The sequence below is a fragment of the Anopheles darlingi genome, chromosome 2, assembly GCF_943734745.1.
Source record: "Anopheles darlingi chromosome 2, idAnoDarlMG_H_01, whole genome shotgun sequence".
NCBI classification, from domain to species: domain Eukaryota; kingdom Metazoa; phylum Arthropoda; class Insecta; order Diptera; family Culicidae; genus Anopheles; species Anopheles darlingi.
The window spans coordinates 65,080,332-65,105,056 of NC_064874.1; the positions used below are offsets into that span (position 1 = coordinate 65,080,332).

The 24,725-nt window shown below is 50.5% G+C and overlaps 2 protein-coding genes across 3 annotated transcripts in view; one reads left to right on the plus strand and one right to left on the minus strand.

Annotated features, from left to right (window-relative positions):
• The first annotated feature begins 206 nt into the window (after nucleotides 1-206).
• LOC125952560 (ATP-dependent DNA helicase PIF1) lies at nucleotides 207-2,678 on the plus strand. Its single transcript, XM_049682099.1, has 2 exons — nucleotides 207-1,221; nucleotides 1,290-2,678. Exons 1-2 carry the CDS (start codon nucleotides 256-258, stop codon nucleotides 2,364-2,366), a joined length of 2,043 nt encoding a protein of 680 aa, XP_049538056.1. The 5' UTR covers nucleotides 207-255; the 3' UTR covers nucleotides 2,367-2,678.
• Nucleotides 2,679-2,962: 284 nt separating this feature from the next.
• Nucleotides 2,963-24,725, minus strand: part of LOC125952551 (netrin receptor unc-5-like) — a 52,652-nt gene continuing 30,889 nt past the window's right edge. For both annotated transcript variants that reach the window (XM_049682080.1, XM_049682079.1), the window contains 4 exons: nucleotides 23,237-23,362; nucleotides 15,463-15,844; nucleotides 9,377-9,483; nucleotides 2,963-8,834 (listed from right to left, as the gene is read on the minus strand). In XM_049682080.1, coding sequence (XP_049538037.1) covers nucleotides 7,318-8,834; nucleotides 9,377-9,483; nucleotides 15,463-15,844; nucleotides 23,237-23,362 — 2,132 coding nt within the window. In that variant the 3' untranslated portion in view covers nucleotides 2,963-7,317. The remainder of the gene's footprint in view (nucleotides 8,835-9,376; nucleotides 9,484-15,462; nucleotides 15,845-23,236; nucleotides 23,363-24,725) is intronic.

The window sequence follows — 24,725 nt, forward strand, 5'->3', positions numbered from 1 at the left end:
AACAGCTTCGAAAAAAGCGTTTCCGAAGTAACAGGGGCAATAACTGTAAAATTTTGAACTTTTTCTAAAATCCGATCGGTATTTTGTTGTACATGACACCACCTCTCTCTTTAAACACCTTGGCTGTTACTGAAGGGTAAGTGCCAGTGCTGCCAGCGTCTGTTTACATTTTTTTGGAGGGAAAACGAGTGTGGAGTTCTCCGGATTAAAGTTTTCGAATTTTCCCCATACTGGCCTGATCCGAGCGTGGAAATCATGGATCCGAACGACGCATCGTTGACCTGTGCCGTGACCATCGAGTGGACCAACCAGCACGGAACGACCACGCGCAAATTGGCGAACAAACAAGCCACGCTACGCTTGATCCGGAACGCGGCCAAAGATCTTTTGCTCAACGTTGCGAGCGACAAATCGCAGCTGGCCAAATTGCTTCTGCGGGGGGTATCCGTCCATTCCAAGTTCATGACCGAGGGCAAGGCCAGCATCAAATTCAACGAGGAAAAGTGCACACTCTTTCTGTCGAATGCCCCACCGGGATTGCTAGTCCAGTTTCTGAAGGTGATCTTCGTGAAGCTCACAAACGGCAAAGCTGGGACCACCGCTCCCGCCACCAGCAAGGCGGAAGTGCTGAAGAATGCCCGACTGCAGATGCTGAGCGGACAGGCCTCACTGCATCAATACGATGAAATCAGTCCGGTAACGACGGTCGAGTTGAATCGTGCCAAAAAGCTAGCCCTAGGTGGAGGCTCTACGACAACCCCGTCACCGTCCCAAAAACGGAAACGCCCATCCGGAGACGGTTCCACGAACACCGGTGATCGTCCTCGGAAGAAGCTGTACGATCCAACATCATCCGCAGCAGTAGGCAGTGAGGCTGGCGAACTGAGGCTCAACGAAGAACAGAAACGAGTTCTTCAGGCTTGTCAATCCGGCCGCAGCATCTTCTTCACCGGATCGGCGGGTACGGGAAAGAGTTTTCTGTTGCGAAAAATCATTGCCGCATTACCACCGGATGGGACGATCGCGACGGCGTCCACCGGAGTAGCGGCCTGTCTTATCGGTGGCACAACTTTGCACTCATTTGCCGGCATCGGAAGTGGCGAGGCAACGCTCCAGAATTGCTACGAGAAAGCATCACGCGCCAACACGGCCCAAATTTGGCGCAAATGCAAACGATTGATCATCGACGAGATATCCATGGTGGAGGCCGATTACTTTGAGGTAAAGTGATAATGATGATTAGCACTTCCGGAGTCTTGTTGTCTAACTAATGGTTGCTACTTTTCCAGAAAATCGAAGCAGTTGCCCGGTATATTCGCAAGAATGACAAAGCATTCGGTGGAATCCAGTTGATTCTGTGCGGAGATTTCTTCCAGCTGCCACCAGTTGGTCGACAAGATCGGTACGGAAAGCAGCAAGCACTGTCGCAGGACAATGAAACTGGAGCGGCTGGTGGGGTACGATTCTGCTTTGAATCACCTGTTTGGTCCGATTGCATCCAGACGTCCTATGAGCTGACGGTGGTTCATCGACAGAAGGATCAGGAGTTCGTTTCGATCTTGAACAGCATTCGCATTGGACGAGTGACGACCGAAATCAGCGAGCGGCTACGGAAAACTGCTGGTCAGCGTATCGAAACCGAAGGTATACTGGCCACACAACTCTGTTCGCATACAGCCGAGGTGGATGCAATCAATCAGGCCAAGCTGGATGGATTAACGACGGAAGCGAAAACATTCGAGGCTAAGGATAGCGATCCGTACTCGTCGAAACAGCTCGATCAAATGGTGCAGGCTCCGGGCCGGCTAACGTTGAAGGTAGGTGCGCAGGTGATGCTACTGAAGAACTACAACATTGCCGAGGGTTTGGTGAACGGAGCCCGTGGCGTTGTGATGGACTTCGTGCAAGGACTACCGCTGGTTAAGTTCAAGCGGCGTGAGCTAGTGGTTCGTAGTGAAAAATGGTCGGTAAAGACAGCGGCCGGAATGGTATTAACGCGCACGCAACTTCCGCTGAAACTGGCCTGGGCTTTTTCAATCCACAAATCGCAAGGCCTCACGTTGGATTGTGTGGAGCTATCACTGTCGAAGGTGTTCGAGGCGGGACAGGCGTACGTGGCGTTGAGCCGTGCCCAGAGTCTCGACAGTATTCGCGTGCTGGACTTTGATCTCAAGCAGGTGTGGGCCAACACAAAGGTCCTCGAGTATTACCGGAAGCTCAGGAAGCGTCTGGCAGAGGAAAGTCTTATGCAGCCAGTGGCGGTCAGGGCGAAACCGGATCGAACCGGAAAGAATCTTAAGAAATCTCTTTCAGCACTAGGTTTATCTAAGGCGGCAATGAACAAACCCCTCATGACGATCAATTGATTGTATCTCAACATCAACTCAAACATTTCTTTAGGTAATCTAATCCCATTTCCGTTTCATCCGCGCAAGAGATAACATTGAGCTAGTTTATCGTGATGTAAGATTATTTTAGGAAAAACACGCAGATAGCCGAATTTCAAGTGAAGTCATTCTCTGGCACACAGTTAAGAAGCATTTGTCATTGTACTTATAAATATTCAATGGAAATGTATTCAGGATGATTCTTAAAGCAATCAAACTGCCGCTAACAATCTTTTTCATAGCAAATAATAATTGAAATGTACCGAAAGACAATAAATAATGTAACTGACTTATGAACTGAACTTGTAAAGAAATTGGAACAAAGAAAAACGGTTCCGGGCCTATTCAACATGTGAAATTTATTATTTTTTTTCAACAGCTGTAAATTAAATTCCAATCTAATCAAAACTGTAAAACTCATCATACGAAAGAATAATACGGCTAACAATCAACAATTCTTAAATTTATTACTTATTCTCCATTTCTCCATTTTTGAGAGTTAATTCAATTCAAAAATGCAACCACAGGTAAAGCGCCATGCCTAAAGTCCACAATGTTTCGGATGAAGAATAACTAAAAACTGCATCGCACAGTACGGTGTATAATTTTGGGTTATATTTTATAACAAATATATATCTGTTTCCAGGAGTGGTACGCGTTGGGGTATGCTATATGTATAAACCATGGTATTTTCCCTTACAAAGTACAGCTAATACAAGAAACTACTTACACAAGTTGTTTGAGTAATGTATCTACACGCTCGTCCGTAAACATTACCTGGCGCACGAAATGGATCTTCTCGTAAAACAAAATGGTTAGCTCGTTGCGAGCAAATGTACCAATTACCTATACAGTATATATGTCACAAAGGCTACAAATATATGTATATGGCTACGTATTGTGGCTACGGATCGTCACCCATGTAAACCACCTGATTTCCACGGCTTGCCACGTCCTCAAAGTTTTTGCATGTCGAAAATCGTTCGCAACTCTTTTAAAAATGAAGAACACCAGCACGGTCCAGTGCGCGGCCAATGCCGATTTAATTATGCTCCCCACGTGATTAATGCCATTGTGGTCACATTCTTTATGCCTCAATTGATTGTGGTTTCGCGCTCGCTTCGTTCACTACTCCACGCCGATGCCCATGCCGATGTGCACTTGGATGGCTTTTTATTTATTTGCACTATTTTATGACAATTAATGTCCCAAAAAAGGACCCGGCCCGGCAATGCTTTCCACGCTCCGTTGAAAGCATCTATCGATTAACGCGGAGATAGTGGAGATAGTGTGCCCCCCCACACCCCGCCACCTCTTCCTCTGCGCAGTTTGTTTTGCCGCACTTCGCTTCTTCCACCGTTGCTCACACACAATCGAGACAAATATTTAACGAGAAAATATTATTGTTCCGCGTTGTCATCGATTATGTCAGCCCTGCAATTGCCCATAAATTCTCCATCGGAACCGTCGCGCCGGTTGGTCCGGTTAAACCCACCCCTTTCCACCAGGTGGGGGGTGCCGAGGGTTGGAAGGAGACGATTTTCAGCTAATGGTTGGCCAATGATTAACATCCTTCCGGTTGTGCCGCACGAGCTCGATTGGCTTTTAACGCAACCCACTCCGTTCATGGGTCTCTCTTCGCACCACCAAGGACTTCCACAAGCGCTCTAATTGAATACATTTTAGTGGAAAAAGATGAATTTGTATCGAGTTTCGCTACTTTGTGACGAGTGCGCGCCATTGTTGTTCGTCTAACTCCGTGCACCAGGGGGGGATGGGGCTGTATCCGGGGCAAAAACTCATGTCTCGTGGTGCAGCCCAGCAAGGACAACACATCGTGCATAACACCGATGCATACACACACACACAACACACCCCGAGTGTCGCGGTGGTGCTGAGATAACTTCATTCGAATGCGCAGACAACCCAGGGGTGGGCCAGGCCGGTCCGCTGGGCCGCGGGATTGCATACATTCCGCAAATTTATTGACAATTTATGCTCATATTTCTGTCGGAAGCTTTGTTTTACTCATTGTTGCATGCACGTTGCGGTTGCGGTGCGGCCAGTCCTACCCATGTGTGTGTGTGTGTGTGTGTGTATGTGGGGACTCTATGGGGGGTTGGGATGCGGTTTTACAATTAATTTTGTTTCCAGCTGAGTTAATTGCACCGCCGTTCGGGTGTGTCCCGTGCAGGATGCAACGTTTGGTCGGTCGGTCGGTCGGTCGGTCGGTGGGAGGGAAGGGCATTGCGCTGACACACGTGGCACGTGCGGCCCGGGCACTTCCGGGCTTGCAGCGACACCATCGCGATGAGGGGATGAAAATTATGATGTTTGAGCTAGCAAAACAATGGTCGCACGGCCGAGCGGCGGGACGGACGGGCTTCTAATGTCGCGATGGCTTTTGTTCTTGTGACAAACCGCGCACAAAACGCGAAAACTGCAGCAAGAGGACACACGAGTGGCACAAAAAAAAAAAAAAGGTGGAACATGCACAAACAGAAGCGGAACATTAGCGTCCTACTGCGCCCCCCCGTTCATTTCCGGTATTGGCCATTACGGGGTTGCCTTCCATTCCATTTCCCTCTATTTCCTTTTCGTGTGCACAATAGGCAGCCAACGGATTCGTCTATTCTACGGGCTTTTTACAATACAGGTTTTTTACACACGTTTATGCTATCCTCAATTTTAACCCTATCCTTTTTTGCGCGGCGTTTTCGTTGTCGTGTTCGAGACTTAATTTTATACAATATCCCCCTTCCGAACGAAAGTTAACATTCACAACGATATCGATAGCTCCCTTTTTTTAAACAACTAAAAACTGGAACTAGTACGTAAAGATTTCAGGGATGCCACCGAGAAGCAGCAGCTTGGCTTAGAACGATCATCTATCGATAGGAAACTAGAAGAAGAAGGCCATTTTTCGTAAGTTCGGTAGTCTGGTGGTAAGGGTTTTTGCTCTTTCAGAAACACTTTTTTCGCCATTTTTTTTTTAAACCCTCCACGGTAAGTAAGGAGACTCTAACAACGTGGACACACGCATTTGCTGCGGTCAACCGCGATTCAAAGAGGGTTCGTAAGGTTGGTGGGGCGGAAAGGGTATGGGAAATATTTAAAATATTTTATCACGTTCGCGTTCGTGCATTCGGCAACTCTTTCGCACAACAAATAAGTGGCTCTCGCTTCATTAAAAGTAATACTACTGGGAACGGGAGCAATGGGAACAAACATATCTCTCTCGTCACCTTCGAAGGAACGCTACCTAGGGGTTACTCCTGCAGGAGTGCAATAGGATGCACCGCCGCACCGCCCCCCTCGAGTTACTAACTAACCGCTAACCTGTCGCCTGGTATACAGTTACACAAACACACGCACACTCAAACACGCGCACTAAAGAGAGGTACTCTGAACTGAAGTGACTAAAGAAGGGTTGGTAGCATTACATATTGTAGTGTCCTGCTGCTGCTTCTTAACTCTCCAGCTCAAAATGGTACTTCGTCAATCATCTCAATGCCTTAATCAAGTCGATGTAAACCATCATCATCGTCATCATCATCCGCATCATCATCATCATCATGAGCTTCTCTTCTTCTGCTGCTGCATGCGTTGCACACCATACAGCAGAGACACGTGCTGATGGCGTCGTATTGTAGGCATCTCCACTGGAGCGTAATTGGATCTCGCTCAATTCGCTTCTCTCGAACTTCAGTCTTCGGTTTATCTATTACTATTGGCCATTGGCTAACGTCATCCCGGGATCACCCGGGACGATGTATAATAATGAGTATATGGCCACGACGAGTAGAGAAAACTGTAATGTGCCGGGATGTGCACAGTAGGCGAAACCGAAGCGAACACACACACACGAATCGCACATAAATCAGTGGAGCAACTAGGGTGGGGTGGGAGGAATGGATTGTAGTAGGCCAATGCAGCAGCAGCAGCAGCAGGGGGGCGAGTGGCCATTGATCCTGATTATGATATAGCTTTGTGCATCTGTGTGTGTGGATCAGTAAGTGTATTTAGGATTCTTATTGCAGCTAAGTAGGGTTATGAAATGGTTTAATGTCCGCACCGGTCGGATTCGGTTGGGCGTTCGCTCGTTAGCTAACTAGATTCGATTGATGCGATTTGCGATTTGATAGATACACATTCCGCGCCTCCTGTGGTGCAACAACGCCTTTGCTGCACTCATTTCTCTCTCTTTCTCTCTCTCTCTCTCTCCCTCCCTTTGCAGACCATTTTATGTGCGTGTGTGTTTGAGCAATGGTTACACTCCGGGGGCAACTTTAAAGAGGAGGACAGTGAAAAAGGGACAAATCTTTCCGCTTGCATCAATGGCTGCCAATCAAGCCGCACGAGACAGGTTGTTGTTGGTTCTAGTCGAAGCGCTACTAGATTGGACAGCGGGCATCGCGTTCCCTCGTTCGCTTGCTGATCTCCCGTAATGTCCTGCATGTCAAATGATGTGCCCACTACTGACCTTTACGGGGTAGCCGGAGTGACCGGACTTTCTACCCTTTTCATGTTAACCCCTATGATGACGATGGTCGGGGTCACACGCTGCTGGACAATTGCAATTGCAAGTTGCAATCAACCAGCAGCAGTAGTAGGAGAACAAGGACTTCCGACAAGGATTGGAGTGACAAGCGTGACCGAATCGCGACAGCCGCCAGGCGCAAGACAAGATTGTCTGATTTGATTGTGCCACTCGACGGCTGCACCAGCTCTCTTTGCCGCGGTATAACCAGAGTGCACAAGAGAGAGGAAGAGAGGGAAAGATAATGAATTATAAATATTTATAAAGATTGACTTGACCTATATCGCAGCCTGTTCGCTTGGGTTGGTTCTTCGATTCCGACTTGACTTGAGCTCCGTCACCACCACTACCGCCACCATCTGCTGCCAATTCGATCCGACTCCGAATCATTCACAGCCAGGGTGCCGGTTGGATCTGCTCGAGTATCGCGACCGCATCGGGCCGTTCCATCGTCCGGCAGATCTCGATTAATCGCTGGACAGCATTGAGGTCCCGGTTGCGGCACTCCCACAGATCGAGTATCTGGTCGGTGGGCGACGGTCGAGTGGCAAAGTACGTCAGGTAGCGGTCCACGTTGAGGTGCGCGGCCAGCATACGCCAATCGTTGCGCTTCTGGGTCGGTGGATCGAGACACTTGCACAGCTTCCGCTTCACATCCTTCGACAGCCGGAAACGATCGCTATTGATAATGTTGTTCTCCACCGTAGCCGCCGTCCCAGCCGCCGTCCCGGAACCGACGCTACAGATGGTCATGGTTTCGTACGAGCCCGACGAATGCTGCTGCAGCACACCACCCGAGGACGAGGACACGGAGTTGGGATGAGTTTCGCGTGACAGCGGCACAAACGACGACACACTCAACGTTGCAGCGTTCGGATCGGTTTGAAGTGGATCGATCAACGGTGGCATCATATGCTCCTGGGAATCCTGCAACGCTCGAACACTGATCTTGAAGTCGCACTTATCATGCTCCGTCCGGCAAAGCGTGAAACTACAATGGAGCGCCGTACCGGCCGCACCCCAAACGTGCGAGAACGGAATCGTCTGACGTTCGCTGAACGGTTTCGTCTTCCACCCACCGACACACCGCAGATCGATCACCAGATCGTGGCCGGTATCGGCGAAGTACAGCACCGTGCTACCCCCGAGCAGCACACCACCAATCTCCTGTTCGCAGTGCCGGCACCGTTCCTCCGCACCCGGATTATCCTCGACGATGTAGATCCGTACGCTGACGTCGGAGAATTCGGGCACCGTCGAGGGGCCACAGATGAATAGACGCAGCTTCTTACAGGCCACTCGCTCCTGGATGTCGTGAGCCGATTCACCGACCAGCACGTACTTGCCGAAGGACTCGGTCAGGATGTACGCGTATCGTCGATCGATCTGTACCAGGGCCGGCGTATTGATCGTTTCCTCACCGATCGTCACCACCTTACACCAGGGCGTCACATTGTCCGGTGCGCTGTACAGCGAGATGCTCCAGTTGGACAGATTTTCGGCACAGTGCGGCAACTGCATCACGATCGGTTTGTTTACCTTCGTATCGACCGGTCCGCAGAAGACGACCGGGCTGAGGTAGGTGGTGCGGCTACTGCTGGCCGCCGCCAGGAGCTGCTGGTGCTTGTCATCGCGCACCACCGACAGTACGACGCTGTGCCGTTGGCTCTTGGGGATTGCTCCTTCGGGGATGAGCAGGGCGGTGGAGTAGGTGTGCAGCCGGAGCAGGGCACCGGCCGGTGTTAGTGTGGCCTGTGTCACTTCGCTACTTCGGAATGCGTGGAGCGGATCTTCGATAAGTGTCGTTGGGCGCATTGGGCCCGGGACCGCTGGTGCCAACATGGAACCGTTGCTGCCCAGCATCGGTAGCTGCTGTTGGTGCTGCTGATCGTACGTCGAATCACCGGCTAAACCAAGGAAGAGAAAGAGCGGGGGATAAGAAAGGTGTAAAGCATCACACGGACAGGGGGGAAGAGGGGCGGTTGGTCATTAAGAGTAGTGGCAGCAACCGGACAGAGAACCAGGAATTAGCTAGTAGCTTGTATCTGTCGCAGTCAAAGTGACAACGTTTGACAGGTCGAACCAGCGCACCAGCAAGCGCCATTTGATGGTCGCCTACTCCTCACTGGTTACTACTAGTGCGAGCAGTAGTATTACTCGATGTCCGGACAAGGCGTCGCAACAACCGACGCCTGGCGACAAAGATGGCGGTGGATGTTTGCGCCTACATGCCTCCGATGTCAATCACTCGTCAAATTGAAACAACAGCGCGGCGGCGGCGGCCGGCGCGCACACGTTTTGTTGTTTGGCAAATTGATCACGACCACGGGGACGCGGACACGGTGCACCGAACGAGTACTACTGCTACTACTGGCGCCAACTTCTACGGCGGGGCCTGCCGGTGGGGGGAGTGTCTAGAAGCAGCAGCAAAAAAAAAAGCAATACTTACATGTGTTGGTCGATGTTTCGAGTGACTCGACGCTGCAGACGCGCTTCGAATAGGTGGACGAGGAGTATGATTCATTGATGCTGACTTTGTCCAGCGGATAGACGTAGCTGTGGGGAAGAGCAGAAGAGCGCAGAAGAGAAGTGGAAGAGGTTAGAGGGACGCAACAGGGACGGGTTATGCTTCGCGAGGAAGGAGCAAGGAGTGTGCAAAATCCATTTATGGGATGACAGGAGATCAGGTTGGCCGTGCGGCGTTGCGCAACCATTCCGGCCCCCCTACTCCCCGGAGGAATAGACTTCTCATCCAGAACCACCGTTCCAGGTTGCTGAGATTGTGTTTTTTTTCTCTCTTCTTCTCATTTTAGTTCCTTTTCGGCTGCACGACTTTTTTTTCCCTACCTCCACCGAGTATAGCACGCGGCTCACCGCATGCTCTGATGGGCCATAAATTATGCTCCGAGCACACCATCGGGCAGGAGCATGGTCCGGCGAGCGACCTGAAGCGACAGACAAAAGTATGCTCGTCATGGTTGCTCGCGCTGCTCGGGCAACAACATAAAAAAGCGACCTCGCGGACTGCACTCCAAAGCAGTTTACAACCCGCACCATCCTCATCCTCGCCGTCGTCGTCGTTGTTGTTGCTGTTGTTGAACATGGTGGCAAACAAACGAGCTAATGGTAATGAGGTGTCACTATTGTTAAATTATGTGACGTAGATTAGTTCATCGTACGTGCGCGTGCCGCGGCCAGCGTCTGCCCTCAGGTTGGGCGCGCGAGACCTTCGAGCAATATGCATTCCACCGTGCGGGAGACACCGCGGCAGACGAAACGAACGGGCGAACAACGCCACTGACCAACACCGACCATGTGGTGACCGGCCATAGAGAGTCAGTGCGTCAGTGGGAATTGATTTGATACCATCTCTCTCTTTCTCTCTCTCCACCTCACCCCGATTGTGGCATGCGTGCCCCAAACGCGAGTCGAGTGTAGGCGGCTCTGATCAGATCTAAAGGGCGGGGGGGATGAGGCGAGCGAGTGAGGGTGGCCCGGTAGATTTGCATAAACTCCAAATGAACCAAATCAACTAAACTGAAAACGGACCGCACTGCTGCCCCTGATGATGGTCCCTCGAATTGTCCCTCGAAGCTGTGGGCCGCTGGTTGGTGTCCAATCACTGGACGTCACTCGGTCGGTTTGAAATCCGAGAGGTGTCTGACCAATCGGCCCGGGTCTAGGCGGTCATTCCGTCCGTCAGTTGATTTAGTAGTAGCCCAACTTTACACCGACCGACCGGGGGTGAGGGATCCGCAGCAATCCTGTGCCTTCCAGTTTTCTTTTTTGTTATGGAGTGCCAGACACCGATGCCACCAACAATTGCGCGTGGCCTCTTTCGGTCTCTCGTCTAGGGCCCGGCTAGGTAATCAATAATTTTAATGGCTGTTTGGCACCGCGTTCTGCATGCTAACTATCCCGGCAGCAAGCGGACGGTTTAAAGCCTAAAGCCGGTCCTGGAGACCGTGCGCGTATAAGGTGTCGCGAAAGATTGGTTCCATTCGTTACGCTGCCATCAAAGGGGTTTGGGGACTGGGCTTGCGGAACCCGCCAAAAAGGCCCAAAGAGGTGCCAGAAATGATTTAAATGATGGCGGCTTCGCAGAGCGCGCGCGTGCGAAGCCGTTAGATTGCAATTTTTGGGTAATAAAATCCGGCGATCCGGTGACGGCGGCGGCATCGGGATCGCTATTTCACTCACGTCATCGAATGGATGACTGCGCGGCCATCCACATCATTACGCCATCGGAGGTTCGTCTAATCGCCGCCGACGACGACGACGCCAGCGCTAGACAGTTTCTAATTGGCGATCGTTAGATCGGGCAAAGGGGTCTATGGATGGCCGCCGCTGCGTGGGAATGCTGATCGATTAAGCGGTCGTCTCCACCTAAAAAAGAAACGGCCAAAAACCCGGCCATGCGCACCACCTCCACACCGCTCGTCAATCAAAGTCCCTCGGTGTGGAATCGAATTTTATTAATTTTTCGCACATTCGCAGCCCGACTGACGGACCATGGACGTGCGCTTTCGGGCTGACAGCTTCTTCTGATCGACGTAGTACACCTACGCCAACTACTACTACTACTTGACACCTCATTGACGCGGGGCATTAGGCCATCTTGGAGAGCAGAGCGGACCACGGCCACTTTTGGGGCCACTTTTTGATGTTGTTTGCTGCTGCTGCTGCGGTTTTGCGGTGAAGTGAAAGGCAAAGAAGATGTCCGAGGAGCTTCAATAGAGACGCGACCTCTATCGCGGTCACCCCCGGCGCTCGGCTCGACTAATTGGCCGCCGTATTGCTCTCGTCCGGGGGGAGACATGATGTTGACTATTAGCTCGTAAAAAACTATGCGCTACATGCGCCGTGCCCGTGGCGGTACTTGCGGCCATTACGACGGGCTGAGGTGGCTCCAAATTTAACTTCCGCCGTAATTCAAACGAATGTCGTACCGCTGCCGCCATCACCGTCATCATCATCATCATTGCCGTCGTCGTCGTCGAATGTGTCAGTGTCGGCAGTCTGCGTCTGCCGGGAAGCGTGATTAAAATGAATGAGCCATAAAGAAGAGGCGCGCGTTCCGGCGGCCCCGCAAAGTGTAGTGTGCCTCACTTCCTCTGCAGGCCAGTTCCGTCCTCTCAGCTACGGACCGCATGCTCTCGTTATCGGCCCGTGTGGACCGTGGACACTGTTTTGCGCCAGCGGGTGATGAGTGATGGTTTGTGATTACTCTATTAGAACCATCTGGACCTCCTGGATCACACAATCAAACATCACCGTGGGTTTGAAGAGTCCGAGAGTACAGGATTGGCTAACTTGAGTTGACCAACTGACCAACGCCCAACTGGTGTGCGGCCATCACACCGTCGTGTAATTGTCGTCGAACAGGAATGGAGTAGTTCACGGTTCTCGAAGGTGCACACAGTGATCTCGTAACGGTGATCACTAGACTGGCGCTGCCTCATTTTCTAACGTAGGCCTCGACTACACGACCTACTACGTCGACGACGCGGACGACGAGGTTCGGAAGAAGCTGCTGTGGAGCTTAGAAACCATCAACACCGCCTGCCACGCTCTGTTTTGTGGTTTTCGCGGCCGCGCCATACAAGATGCTCTCGTTATTTACAGAAACATCCGTCATCCGTCCGTCGGGGCGGATGCGGGGCCACCGCCGTGCACCGCGGAGTTAGCTATTATGCGGTTTATGAAACACTTTTCAAAAAACCGCACACCGTGACGGTGGTTCCTGATTGACTGACGCATTTGCATTTTGCTTCGAACACGATGACTGATAACGCGTTCGCCTCCATCACTGGAGTTGCTTCCGAGGAACAGGCCTTCCCCGGGGGAGGTAAGGTCCGTGAGATGAGCGCACGGTGCATTTGCAAGCCTCCCATCTCCGATGCCGCATCGCGTGGTCTTCAGTGGCGGCATCCGTGATGAACATCACTTAATTTATTATGTTTGTACTTTAACTGCCTGGCTGTCGGTGCGCGCTCGGTCGGTTGGTCGGTCGGTTGCGGCCGGTTTTACGAAGGATCCGGACGGTAATTGAGATGTCCGTGTGTGTGTGTATGGGTACGCTTATGGTGTGGGCTTTATGGCTCACGGGCGCGCGCGCGCGGCTATCGCTTCAGCACTCTTTACGATGCCAATTGAGATGATTACGATTCAAATAGAGGGTTTTTCTTTTGCTTCAATTACTCGCCCAAGCGCATTTGGACTGGCTGGCAATTAAACTATTAAAGATTCCGAGCGAATCTTGAGCCCAGCAGCATTCGCGCAGTTCGGTGTGAAGTGAGATACCGAGTGTGTCAGGGCGACGTAACCGGTCCGATAGAAGTCCAGCCCGGTCCACACTACTCGCACCCGTCATTTCCTGGGTGCGTCCAGTTGGACATTAAGCAGCAGGATTGCTCTCGAAAAAAAAAACACTCGTCGGGTGTCACAGAGAGCAAAAAAAAGCGAGAAAATCGTAAAACCGGACCGCAAAGCAATTACTTATGCGTTATGGACACTTAACTGTCTTAGAAACAGGGGATTGGTCGAGGTTTTCGAATGAAATTCGAGCTCCGTCTCTCTCTCTCTCTCTCTCGCACTCGCGGATATTAACCACCGGCTGGCTCGCCAGTGCGCGAGTCAAAAGTAGATCCAAATCACTATAGCAGCACCTTCCTTCGTTTGCAACCCCATTACGACGCATTCGCATTTGTTCTTGTCCGAATGGCAAGGGTCCGGGGAGATGGGGATACGGTTGCCAAGGTGGACACGGGGAATGTTGCCTTTTTCTCGATCTAGTGTCCCATTTTTGCGTCTAGACGCAAAACATCATTTGCGCCAGGTGAAGGTGGCGGAGTACTAGATCTGCTCGTTACACTGTGCCAGATCTCGCGACATTCAAGTCAAGTCTAGTCAAGTCTAAACCCTCTCCTTCAGCCCTGGGTTGTCCCGCAGTGGTGTTGAAGTATAGTGCAACCGATTGTGCGAGGCCGCTCGAACGCAAAGCTAATTAGAGTTTCTATTTGTTCAGGTTGACAGAGCGATATACCGACCACTAGTCGACAACCGCTGCGCATATTTTTCAAATCGAGGCGCTTGTTCCCCCGAAACGACACCAGCACTACCAGGTATTGTAACATGTCGGTAAATGGCGGGTGTGGCCTGCGGTTAAACATGGCTAATGCGTTCCCTAATAGTTTCTCATCGTTGCAGATCCCTCCCGAGATTGGTGTTTAATTGCCGTTTGGGTCAAGCGCGCGTGACGCTACTGAGGCGGACCGGACTCTAAATCAAGTCTCGTATTCCCGTGGCGTGTTCGATGAGGTCCACTATCTGGTTTGCTGAGGTCGTTGCGGCTGTATCATGAAGTGGTCCTCCGTTTAATACACTTCGCGAATGACAAATGTTGCAATTACAAGCGAGTAGATTATTATTAATTAAATCCTATCCCCATATGTGTGTAGCGGTAGGGAAGTGGTCTAAAGCGGTCTCTTGGGAAACCTCCGGAACCACTCCACTACTGTGCCACAGTAGTTCTCGCCTAGTTCGAACGGTAGCGACCGTGTGAATAGTCCATGTCCATAAGAAGCGCGTCATAATCTTTGCGCGAGGAGTTTGGCGTGTGCTCTCTTGAGTATTAGATTAATGCAGGCGACGAACGCGGGCACGGGCGTAATTGGATGCAGTTTATCAAGCGAACGTCTTGCCGGACCGAAGCCACATCGGACATCGTCAACCACCGGGACCGGGACCGAGTCAATTGAATAATAATGCATCCACGAGTGATTGCGATTCTGGCGAGCGGCTGGCCGTTTGCGTCAGTTGGCAGAATAATTAAATAATTGTGCATTGATCGCTGTCTTGTGGCGCCTTCCTGTCCTCGCTTTCTTGTGCTCCGTTGAGGTCTGAGGATGCACCGTAAAGGCCTTTGACAGTTCAACATCGACGACGATGGTGCCAGGAAATGCAGCTACCAAATGTGGCCGGACGTATACAGTACCGGAAGATGCTTCATTCCATCACTACGGTACGTCTGAACTGTCTCATATATTGATCCAAGATGGTGGTGGGCGGTGATCAATTACAAAAATCAATTTTAGGATGTCGAACCACAAGACGGAGACGTTGGGGATGCGTCTTGGGGATGAAATTCCAGAAACATCTTGACACATCCTTCCATTCTAAGCCAAAGGGTCACAGGCCAAAGAGTTGTCTAATTAGGACGTATCAGGATTCGAGATAGACAACGGGGTGTCCGTCCGCCTACTCCTCCCTACTACTAGTGGGTAAAAGGACGCAAGGAAGATGAAATTGAAACCACAACCTTCGTCACAAAATGACGGTCCCCCCTCTTCTGGCGGCGGTCACAGCTCCCCGTAATGGGACAAATTAATCACGCAGCGCTTCTCTCGGGTGTTCGGGAATCTGACGATACCTCTCCATCCCTCCACAGAGAGCCTTTCAACCCGTTGGAGTTCTTTGGGGCAGGCCCCAGAAAAAGGGACATGGGACCGCTGGTGCTGGTGTTCGGCTACTTACTTATTGCATAAATGGGGCACATCGTAATGGTGCTCGGAATTGGACCGTGGCAGCGGCAGTGACGTTTTGAGGCCACCACCGATCGGTAGGGTTGGCGGTGGCGGTGGTTGCTGATGCTGCGATTGGTTCTGGGGATGATGTGGGAGTCCGGTGGGCCCCAGCAGGCTGCTTCCGTGCTGGTGGTGCAGGGAAGACTGATGATGGTGTCCCGGCAAATGAGGCTGCGAGTGCTGCTGATGGTGCTGCTGGTGATGGTGATGGTGGTGGTGGTGGGGAGCCGTCAATGGATACTCGTAATTGATGGGCATCGTGTTCTGCGTCAGGTCCGGCTGGAAGTGGGTCAGCTTCTTGTTTTCGTTCGCAAAATATTCCGTCGGCATTTCTGAGAGTGAAAATGGAAGAAGAAGACGAAGAAGAAGATAAGGAAAACGCAGAAAGTTTAATTCGATTGTTTCACTCCGAATAGGCAAAAAGTAATAATGGATTGGTACGCCGCCGAGCGTGTCCTTAACGTGCCACCTTCCCTTCCCCTACTTATTACCCATCATTTCGTTTGTTCCTCGTGCGAAGATCAAATCCAGAAGCTGCTGGCCACTCCGTACTGAGCTGGCTGAGCCTTAGCCGCCCGGCGCCAAAGATAAATCGATTACGATCTTCTCGATAGCGCGCGCGATGGCGAAAAGTTTTGTGATGAGTTCCGGATGGTTCTGGTCGGTCGCGGCCGCCCAGCAACCCAACAGCCCGGCCAGCACCCCGCAAATGGTCTAAAAATTCAGCGTTTCGCGAACCATCTGCCGATAATGGAATGCCTTTTTCGGCGATGGCATGGAAATGGCGTGCGATCGTATTAATTAGCCGGAGCCAAGATGAAAGCGGCTATTCAAATGATGCCCAAATGATGGCAATTTATTTCGAGCATTTCGTCGGCATCGGCATCGCTCCTTCCCCTCCCCCGCCAGCCAGGCCGGTCCGCCATTATCGACGATCTCGGACGATGATTACGCGTACGATACAAAATGGAAGAGGCAATTCCAGGGGCATTGCCAACAGCGAAAGGCAAACAACGGGCGCGTGATCATTTCCACTTCCTCTTGGAATGTGTCTTCATCGAGGCTCATGTAGGTGGCCGTTCGATAGTCAGCAGCAGCAGCAGCAGCAGCAGTAGAAGAAGCAACTTATCGAATGACCAATGCTGTGCCCCCCGGGAGTGACCGCCAATGCATTACTTGGCCATGTTTTACAAATTGATAAAGATATAAATTTGTTTTAATTCGTTTCACGCCCTCAACCTCTTCTATACTGGTTTCACTAGAGGGATTCTTGCTGAAAGCGCGCAACAACAACAACAACAACCTTACCCAATTGCTGGCTGGTCATTTTTTAATTCCACCTCTATCTAGCTTCTTATCTTAATGATTAGCCACAAATCATGATTAGCGCAAGCGGTGGAGGGCATTCCTTTCGCTAAGTGGCTCACGCGCTCGCACTACAACCCTTGCAGGGGCCACGGCTGGAAATTGATTCATAATTTATTTTATCTAGATGTGTGCCATAATTCAAACCGTGTCCCGATGTCTCACTCAAGGTGTTTCATAGACGCGTCTGATTCGATTCCCGAGCTGTGCCGGCAAATATTTATTTTATTGTTTTCGTTTGCATTCCGGGTTGGAATCCAGAAATAGACGGGATCGTGGCTGGAACAGACACGTCATACAATGCGTTGCGTCGCAACAATCGCAGTAATGGAGAAGACAAACTTTTAATTAAAGTGATGCGTTCTAGTTCCCGGAGCATGCCAACGGATGTACTGATAGTGATCCCGCCATTTCGACGCGTACATGCGCGTACGTCGCGGTAGTGTTCACATCATTTCGAGGCATTCATGTGATACAGCAACATGATTAAATTGTGTTCTTCAAGACGCCTTCTTCTAGTTGTATTTCTAGTCGTACGCAATGTGGTGCTAGCGAAAAATTAAAAAAAAAACCATCCACAAGTGTGATTCCAGCAGCAGAAGCAACAACTTGAACTAGTTTGGATGGAATTTGGAATGTCTGACGGTATTAATTTCCGGTGGAGCAACTTCGGCTTCGTGTCGAGTGAATATAGTCGACGTCGTCGCGGCACGGTGCCAGATATCGTGCCATTGCCGTCCGGAACTCCGGCTCCGGCGACAGGCCGTTAAAGAGTGAATTCTAAATGTTGACGTGCCCGGCGGAACTCCTCGCGCCCGTGACTCGCCCGTTTACAGACAATACGCGCCGCTGTGTCAACCACTGTGGAAAGCAATCTGCAGCGCGCGAGTGGCGGTATCGCGAGAAAATACTCTCGCTGGCTCCTTGCCGCCGCCACGGAAAGTAAACAGTTTTCCCATTAGATTCCAATTCCCGCCCTCCTCCAGGCATTTCCCAACCGCATGGCGTAACCACAAAACCCACGACCGCAATGGAGGAACGTGTTCGCGTCGTGTTTCGCGTTCAAAGATGGTGTTTGCTCTACACTTATCACTCCATCGTCGTCGTTGTCGTCGTCGTCGGCGGCGGTCGGTTCCGAATAAACATTTGGATAGGATTTGTGTCGCATGCTTCCATGCTCCAAAAGCTGCGGGGCTGCGCGGTCCACGGGTTTTTGGGGCGTTAAAGGTGAGAATAATTCCATTTTTACGTGAACGTTACGTTAGATCGATCAATCACGGCCAGGGCACCGCCCGGAGGGGCCATTCCGGCACTGCTGGAAGCTAAACTGTTCTGATTTAAATAATATTTGTAGAGAATGGATTAAGGAAAGCAAACGACGATTGTATCGACAGTGGCAGCTGTGTGGCATACGAGCCCGAGCGTCCACACGTTCGTGCGTCCGATCCGATGCGACCGCGAAATGTATAAACATTGATCCCCCTTTTCTGTGGTTTATGGCGTTCACGTTCTTCAGCAGTGGCCGGGCAGATGTCACTGTTGTTCGTGGTGAAGTTAAAGAGCGGCGTGGAGATATGATTCTAATAGAGATCGTACCTTCGTTCATTCGTAATGATGCCAAACGAAAGTTGAAGATAAATCCACTTTCGGGGGACGAAAGCAGTATTAAGATGGTAAAGGCGTATTATTATTTCAATTAATTTGCAATTTGTATTCATTGGCTTTCGTAAATCCGGAACTTACAGAGGGCTGATGGCCCCTCTTTAATCGGATTCGGACTTATCGCGTCGCGGATGGCAAATCCTTAATTTCCCCAGCGTATTTCCCAGCGTACAGCGTACACCGCTGGCCAATAATGATCTCAATTTTCATCCCCCTTGACAAAGCCGCTAGACATGACTCCGAAGGAAGGGCGAGAGGACAACGTCACAATAATTGGATGGAGTGAGAGAATTCCGCACCGGCGGATTCGGCGAAACGTTGAAGTTTACAGGCGAGCACATGATTTCTCACAATTCATCATGTACAGTATGAACGGAAAGTTTTACATTTACATCATCTACTTTAAGGTGCTTTGTGGTATTGGCAGAAACCCGAGCGGCGTGGAGTGGATAAAACGTGAAATATTGCATCCCTTTCCCCGAGAGCGACACAATCTCGCGCGCAGCAGGTTGCCGGACGGATCAATGGCCAATGGACCGTGTGTGTGTGCGAGCGAACCTGATAGTCCCTAAGGTCCACGGGCGAACCGAACCGAAGAATGGAGAGATTCCCGCCCGCCGTGAGACTGATCTGTATATTTTAATGCCATGCCGGTGCGGATTCTTTGCTTTCCGGAATTCGCACATAATGCGAATGCCACCAACGTCTGGTCAAGCTCTAGTCCAGGGTGCTGCTGTTGCTGCTCGATGCATGTCTGTCGCTGATTTACGAGTAACACCGTCCGCTGGTTCGTTAAACAGTGGGGGTGTTGTTGCTCCGATATCTAGCTGTGCCATTGTACAACTAGAACCGCCATTGGGCACCGTTTATACTGCTGCGGTTTTGAAGAAACTTAACCTCAAGCTTAACGCTGTAAGGTACCGGGCGAGACATCTCATTAAATTTATTTATTAGCTTCATTCACATCCTTGCGCACCGATATTAAGACGTATTGTAGGACATGCATCGAATCCATGCTGGGTCGTCATGTACCACCGGCTTCGGCTCTATTTCCTAAGATGGATTTACCTTCCCCCCCCCCCCCCCCCACCCTGGCACGCCATCGGATCGGAGGCCGCTTGAACAGTGAATCAAACGATAAAAATGGTTGGACTCCGAAGCGAACACAAACTAGCGCCTCCAAACAAGCGGGAGGAATTTCGAATGGACCACTCCGGTGTGTCTCGTCGAGACTGCAGTTGGCGTGTGTCCGGGGATCATAAAGCGTCCCAGAATGTCTTCTCAAGGCATCGCTCAAGGTTATAATTAGATAGAATATTGGTTAACACACATGTCAACATTTCTAAACATTTGACAACTTACAAACCATCATTAATCATCCTTTCCCGTGGCGGACCTTTCGTGAATGAATGCATTTGTTCTCCACCGTCTCCAGGGGTCCACCGGCTAGCAGGCGGCGTTGACGACGACGACGGTGACGATGGTGACGGCGACCAGCAACCGAGCTCGGAGAAGCACCAACATGGATGGGATGGGGGAGAGGTTATGTCGTGATCGGAAAACTTGTAACTTGCGTGCTTGAGATGCTGGCCCCGCGGGGCGATCGAGTCTGGCAAGCCGTTCTAGCCGCCAGTGCAGTGTGACACAAGAAGAACACACACACAGCGCACGGTTGGAGCAGGCGCAGCAGGCGTTGGGAAGTAAGGAAAAAAGGGGAGGGAGTTGAACGAGAGAAGTGACACTTCGTGCTCGTCCCGCCGAGGTCGAGGTAAGTGTGGTAAGGTTAATTTCTCAATTTTATGCCCATTTTTCACCGATCGGGAACCAAGGGAACCCCACGATGCTGCTGCTGCGGGGGTGGGGCCGATGCCGATCGGTGGTCCGCTCGCTGCTAAATGACAGGCGTGGATTGAATAATGAGGCAACAAAGGAAGGTGACGATTCCAGATATCACAACACCCGGAACGCTGGAACGTTTCGAAAGAAGGAAACCAAGGGATTCATTCACTTTCACACAGTCTCGTCCTGCGCCTCGTTCTGCTTTGGCTCAACCCATTGTGTGTGTGTGTGTGTGTTTGTGTGTGGGTGAGCAGTTTGTTTATACAAACGATTGTGTCGTGGAACGTGGAACGAAAGCTCAATCTGGTTGGGGGCCTCCATTCGATTGTCCCGTCCCGAATGTGTGTAGACGCCTCTATCATCGCGTGTAATTCATAAATTGATAGGTGTTGATGGTTTGCATTGGAATGTCTCTCTCTTGAACTGCAGCAGCAGGTTGTTCAAAATGCAGATATCAAAGTTGTCGAAGCTTCAACCCTCTCGAAAGGTGTGAAACTGGGACCCCGGTGGGGTGTGAGTTGGCTAGACATTCGATGGTGGAAAACCTGGCATTAATATTGAAACCATGTACAGCTGTCGAATTGCCATCAACCTAATGCCGGGTGGAAGCAGGTGGAAATCCCAATATCTCTTTGCTGCCAAATAGACATGTTCGTTTCGAGCAACTGACAACATTTTGAGACCCTTTCCGACCACCGACCGCGGTCCCATCATCACGGGGACTTGGGAATCGAACAAGGCCCCGGTATGCCGGGCGCGCGCGCGCACACACTACTTATCGGCCATGCTGATGGCGAGGAATTTTTCCCAAACAGAACCTAATGTCTCAGTGCTGTTGCTGTTGTTGCTGTTGTTGCTGTTGCTGCTCTGGTGGTGTTGTTGTGCAATCGCACAGAAAAATCGCTCGTTACCACTCCCCCAGCACTCGCGTACATTTGGTGTCGAGTAGTGGCTAAATCGTGAATCTATGCTAGGGAGAGAGAGCAAGAGCATGGCCCCGTTCGCGCGCACAGGTTAGCATGCTCACCGCGAAACATCGACACTCCAGAGAGGGGCTAAAAACAGAACTATTTAGCATAGCGCAGAACGGGAAGGGAAGGGCAGCCTCCCTTTTGCCCCTTGAGGTGGCTTGGAGTTAACGGACTGCCGAAAGGTGGTGCGCTGTTGAAGGAATTATGTTTACAAACGAGTTTATGAGCATGAGTTTTTCAAGCGAGTTGCGCTACGACTTCTACTGCTGCTGCTGTTGCTGCTGCAGCACTCTAAAGACTATTCCCTCCGCTGGATGGATGGTTTGGAAATGGAAGGAAATGGTCGTTGTCCGTTAGCGAGTGATCTAGTGTGTGTGTGTGTGTGTGTGTGTGTGGAGCAGAAGGTGCGCAGGGATTAAAACAGTTTTTCTTGTTGCAGCAGCAGCAGCAGCAGCAGCAGCAGCCGCGTTGTCCGATCACCGACCGTCGACCGACATTTTGCATGCGCGATGTCTTTCGCGTCTTTCGAAACCTTCTCCCCGCCACGTATAGGCCGAGAAAGGTCAACGGTGCTGAGAAACAAGAAAATGGTGCCGAGAGGTCAGGTAGCAGCAGCACGGTCACCGAGGCAAAGTGTCTTAGCTCGTAAGACAGAACACAACCAACCAACCAACCTATGCTGCTTCTGGAGGGGCCTGGGGAGCATACATGGCAGCATCACTGCAGGCCCTACACTGGCAGCATAACGATGGTGGTGGTCGAATTGCATGGTGGAGTGATTTGTCTTGAGCCTGAAACGTGTAATTTATTGCTATGACAAATCTCACATTCAAAAAGGGTCTTCCTTCTGGCTCCGTATATTTTTAAGTCCCGTTCAAAACCTCTAACAGCCTGCTCTAGAGGCGCATGTGGTTAATCCGATGTGGCGTAGATTTGCCTTACCAATACTCGGTCCGGCTACGGTCCACGGTCTCCATTTCCATCAACACAGATGTTGAGAGGTGGATGCGTGGCAATGAATTTATGAGTAGCAAACACACATAAACACCGCCGAAATGCACCTGTAACATTTGATGGTGTATCGCGTGTGTGTGTTTTTTTTTAATGGTTTTGTGGAGCGAAGTTTATTTGGAACAGGCTCGAAAGTATTTCGAATTATGGGTCCAACATGGGCCCTAGTTTATGGTAAATATTGGCACCCAAATGATGCTCGGGGAATCTCGTTGGAAAAGATGAGATATATTCAAACCTTCAGATCGCTAGTAAGTTGCACAATTCCTATACTCGAGGAGTACGATTCTTTGGTTAGTTTATGTGTCGTATTTTTGGATAGTATTGACGCATATAAAAAATCGGAATTAATATAAGGTTCGTCTCATTCCACAAAAAACCCCAACGCAACGATCGCCTTGGGCATGAAATTTGTACCCAACAGTACGATTTGAACATTTCGCAGACCACCCTCCAACCTTTCACTTTGCCGCATGCCGCGCCGGGCGATCGATTGTTGATCTAATGGATGGCCAATGGTCGAAAGATTGATTTATTGAGTGGTAATCTGCTTATTGCCAACGTCGTCCATGAACCAAATGCACCGCGATGCGTGTTTGTAATTTGCCCACCAGTTCCGACTCGTCAATTGATGGTCACCCCTCGGGACTACAATTTTGCTGCGCCTTGGCCAGCTCGCCAGCGCAAATCACATTAACGAGCCAGCAATCGCAATTCGTCGTTACCGTCCGGGGGGGTGCGTCTAATAGGACTTTCTCTTGTGGCATTTGCATGGCCCATAGCAGGGGATGGTCATCGCGTTTTACCGCGACCGTAAAGAATAGACTCAACCATACTATTCGACTGCTCCAGAATGATTGATTGGTTGACTCTTACCTGAGCGCGCCAAATTATAGGCTGGAATGGTTTTCTTTCTTCGGGCGAACTTTGAAAAGACGACACCTATCACAAGGCAGACGATGGCAACCAGGGCGATCCACACGATGATGGTCCAGTTGGAATCTGAAAAAAAACGCGTAAAGGTAAAGGTGGGGATTTGATTAGAGAAGTGGTTTGTCGTAGATCTGGAAATTGGATTGATCAGTGCAGTGTTTGTTTGAGTTAAGGGTGCCGCTTTAACAGTACTTTTGGGTACACAGTAATGAGCTGTTCGGTTGCTTTCAATTACTGGAAAGATAACTTCAGAAGAAGGTTCCAGTTCCATTAAAACGTCTTTCTCTCCCCATTGTCATATTATGAATTTATGGTTTCCAGCTATTTATGAGACAGCTAGTGGCGCTACTAAGACACTATTGTGCACGTTGCACTTTATCTTTTTGACTTCCGGCACTACTGTATTTTTTTTAGAGATATACCCCGGGTTCATGTCAAAATATGGCCACAGCAAAGCATTACCTTTCGTTGCTGGTGACTTGTATCGCAGAGAAAACGAATGTGAAAGCCATATGCAAGTTTGATTGTGGTGATGGTAGTGCTGCGCACATGGAACCGCCCTTAGGGGCCCCTTCGCGGGTTACGGGAAAATGTGCACTCACAAATTGAATTGCTGCCACTGTCACTGTCACTTTACGTTCCGTGTTTCCAGTTCTTCTTCGCTGACGGTGCGCTTCTCCGCGTTCGACTCCCGAACGGCCTTTTCCCCCCTTCTATTGCAACCATCCCGCTTTGGTTCTAATAAAAGTGTTTCCTCGTCATAAACCGGCGGGAGAGGAAACTGCCGACGACTGCCAGAGGTTAACAGACTTTCGAGACCCGGGCAGCCGAGGTTGCTGTTGCGGTACGCCTTTCGTCAAGATCGCGCAGCCCCTTCGCGGCCCAGCACCAATCGAACTCCGTCCGATGCGAGAGAGACAGACAAAATAATGCTACCGCCAGTTCCTGGGCCGGCTTTCACGCCTTTACAACCGGCGGCGGTAGTAGTAGCAGAGGGACAATTAAAACGAAGCCTAAGGAAACCGAGGGAAAACTTCCTCTCGGCTTTACAACCGGCCCCACCGGTATACGACATTCGATTATGCTCGCCTTGAACCTGCAGGCAGCGGTTTTGACGGAAGCGAACGGAAATGAAATCTGAACGTCAACGGAGTGACGGAGTTGGGAGGGCTCTCTATTTAAAGTTCGCTTCGATTCGTTGATGTTTATAGTGGTTACATCCTTATTCTCCACGGGATGATAAATGTGTCTCGGGGAAAACTGCATTTTTCCTCCGCTTAATGAGCTATGCAGACGAACAGCAGCATCGGGAGAGCAAGTAGAGCAGACAAAGGCATATTTGACTCTTTGTTCCAGAGATCAAAGTAAAGTGAAACCCCACGGCGGGACTTCTGTAACTACGTCAAGATGTCTAGTGTCTGTCTTAACTATA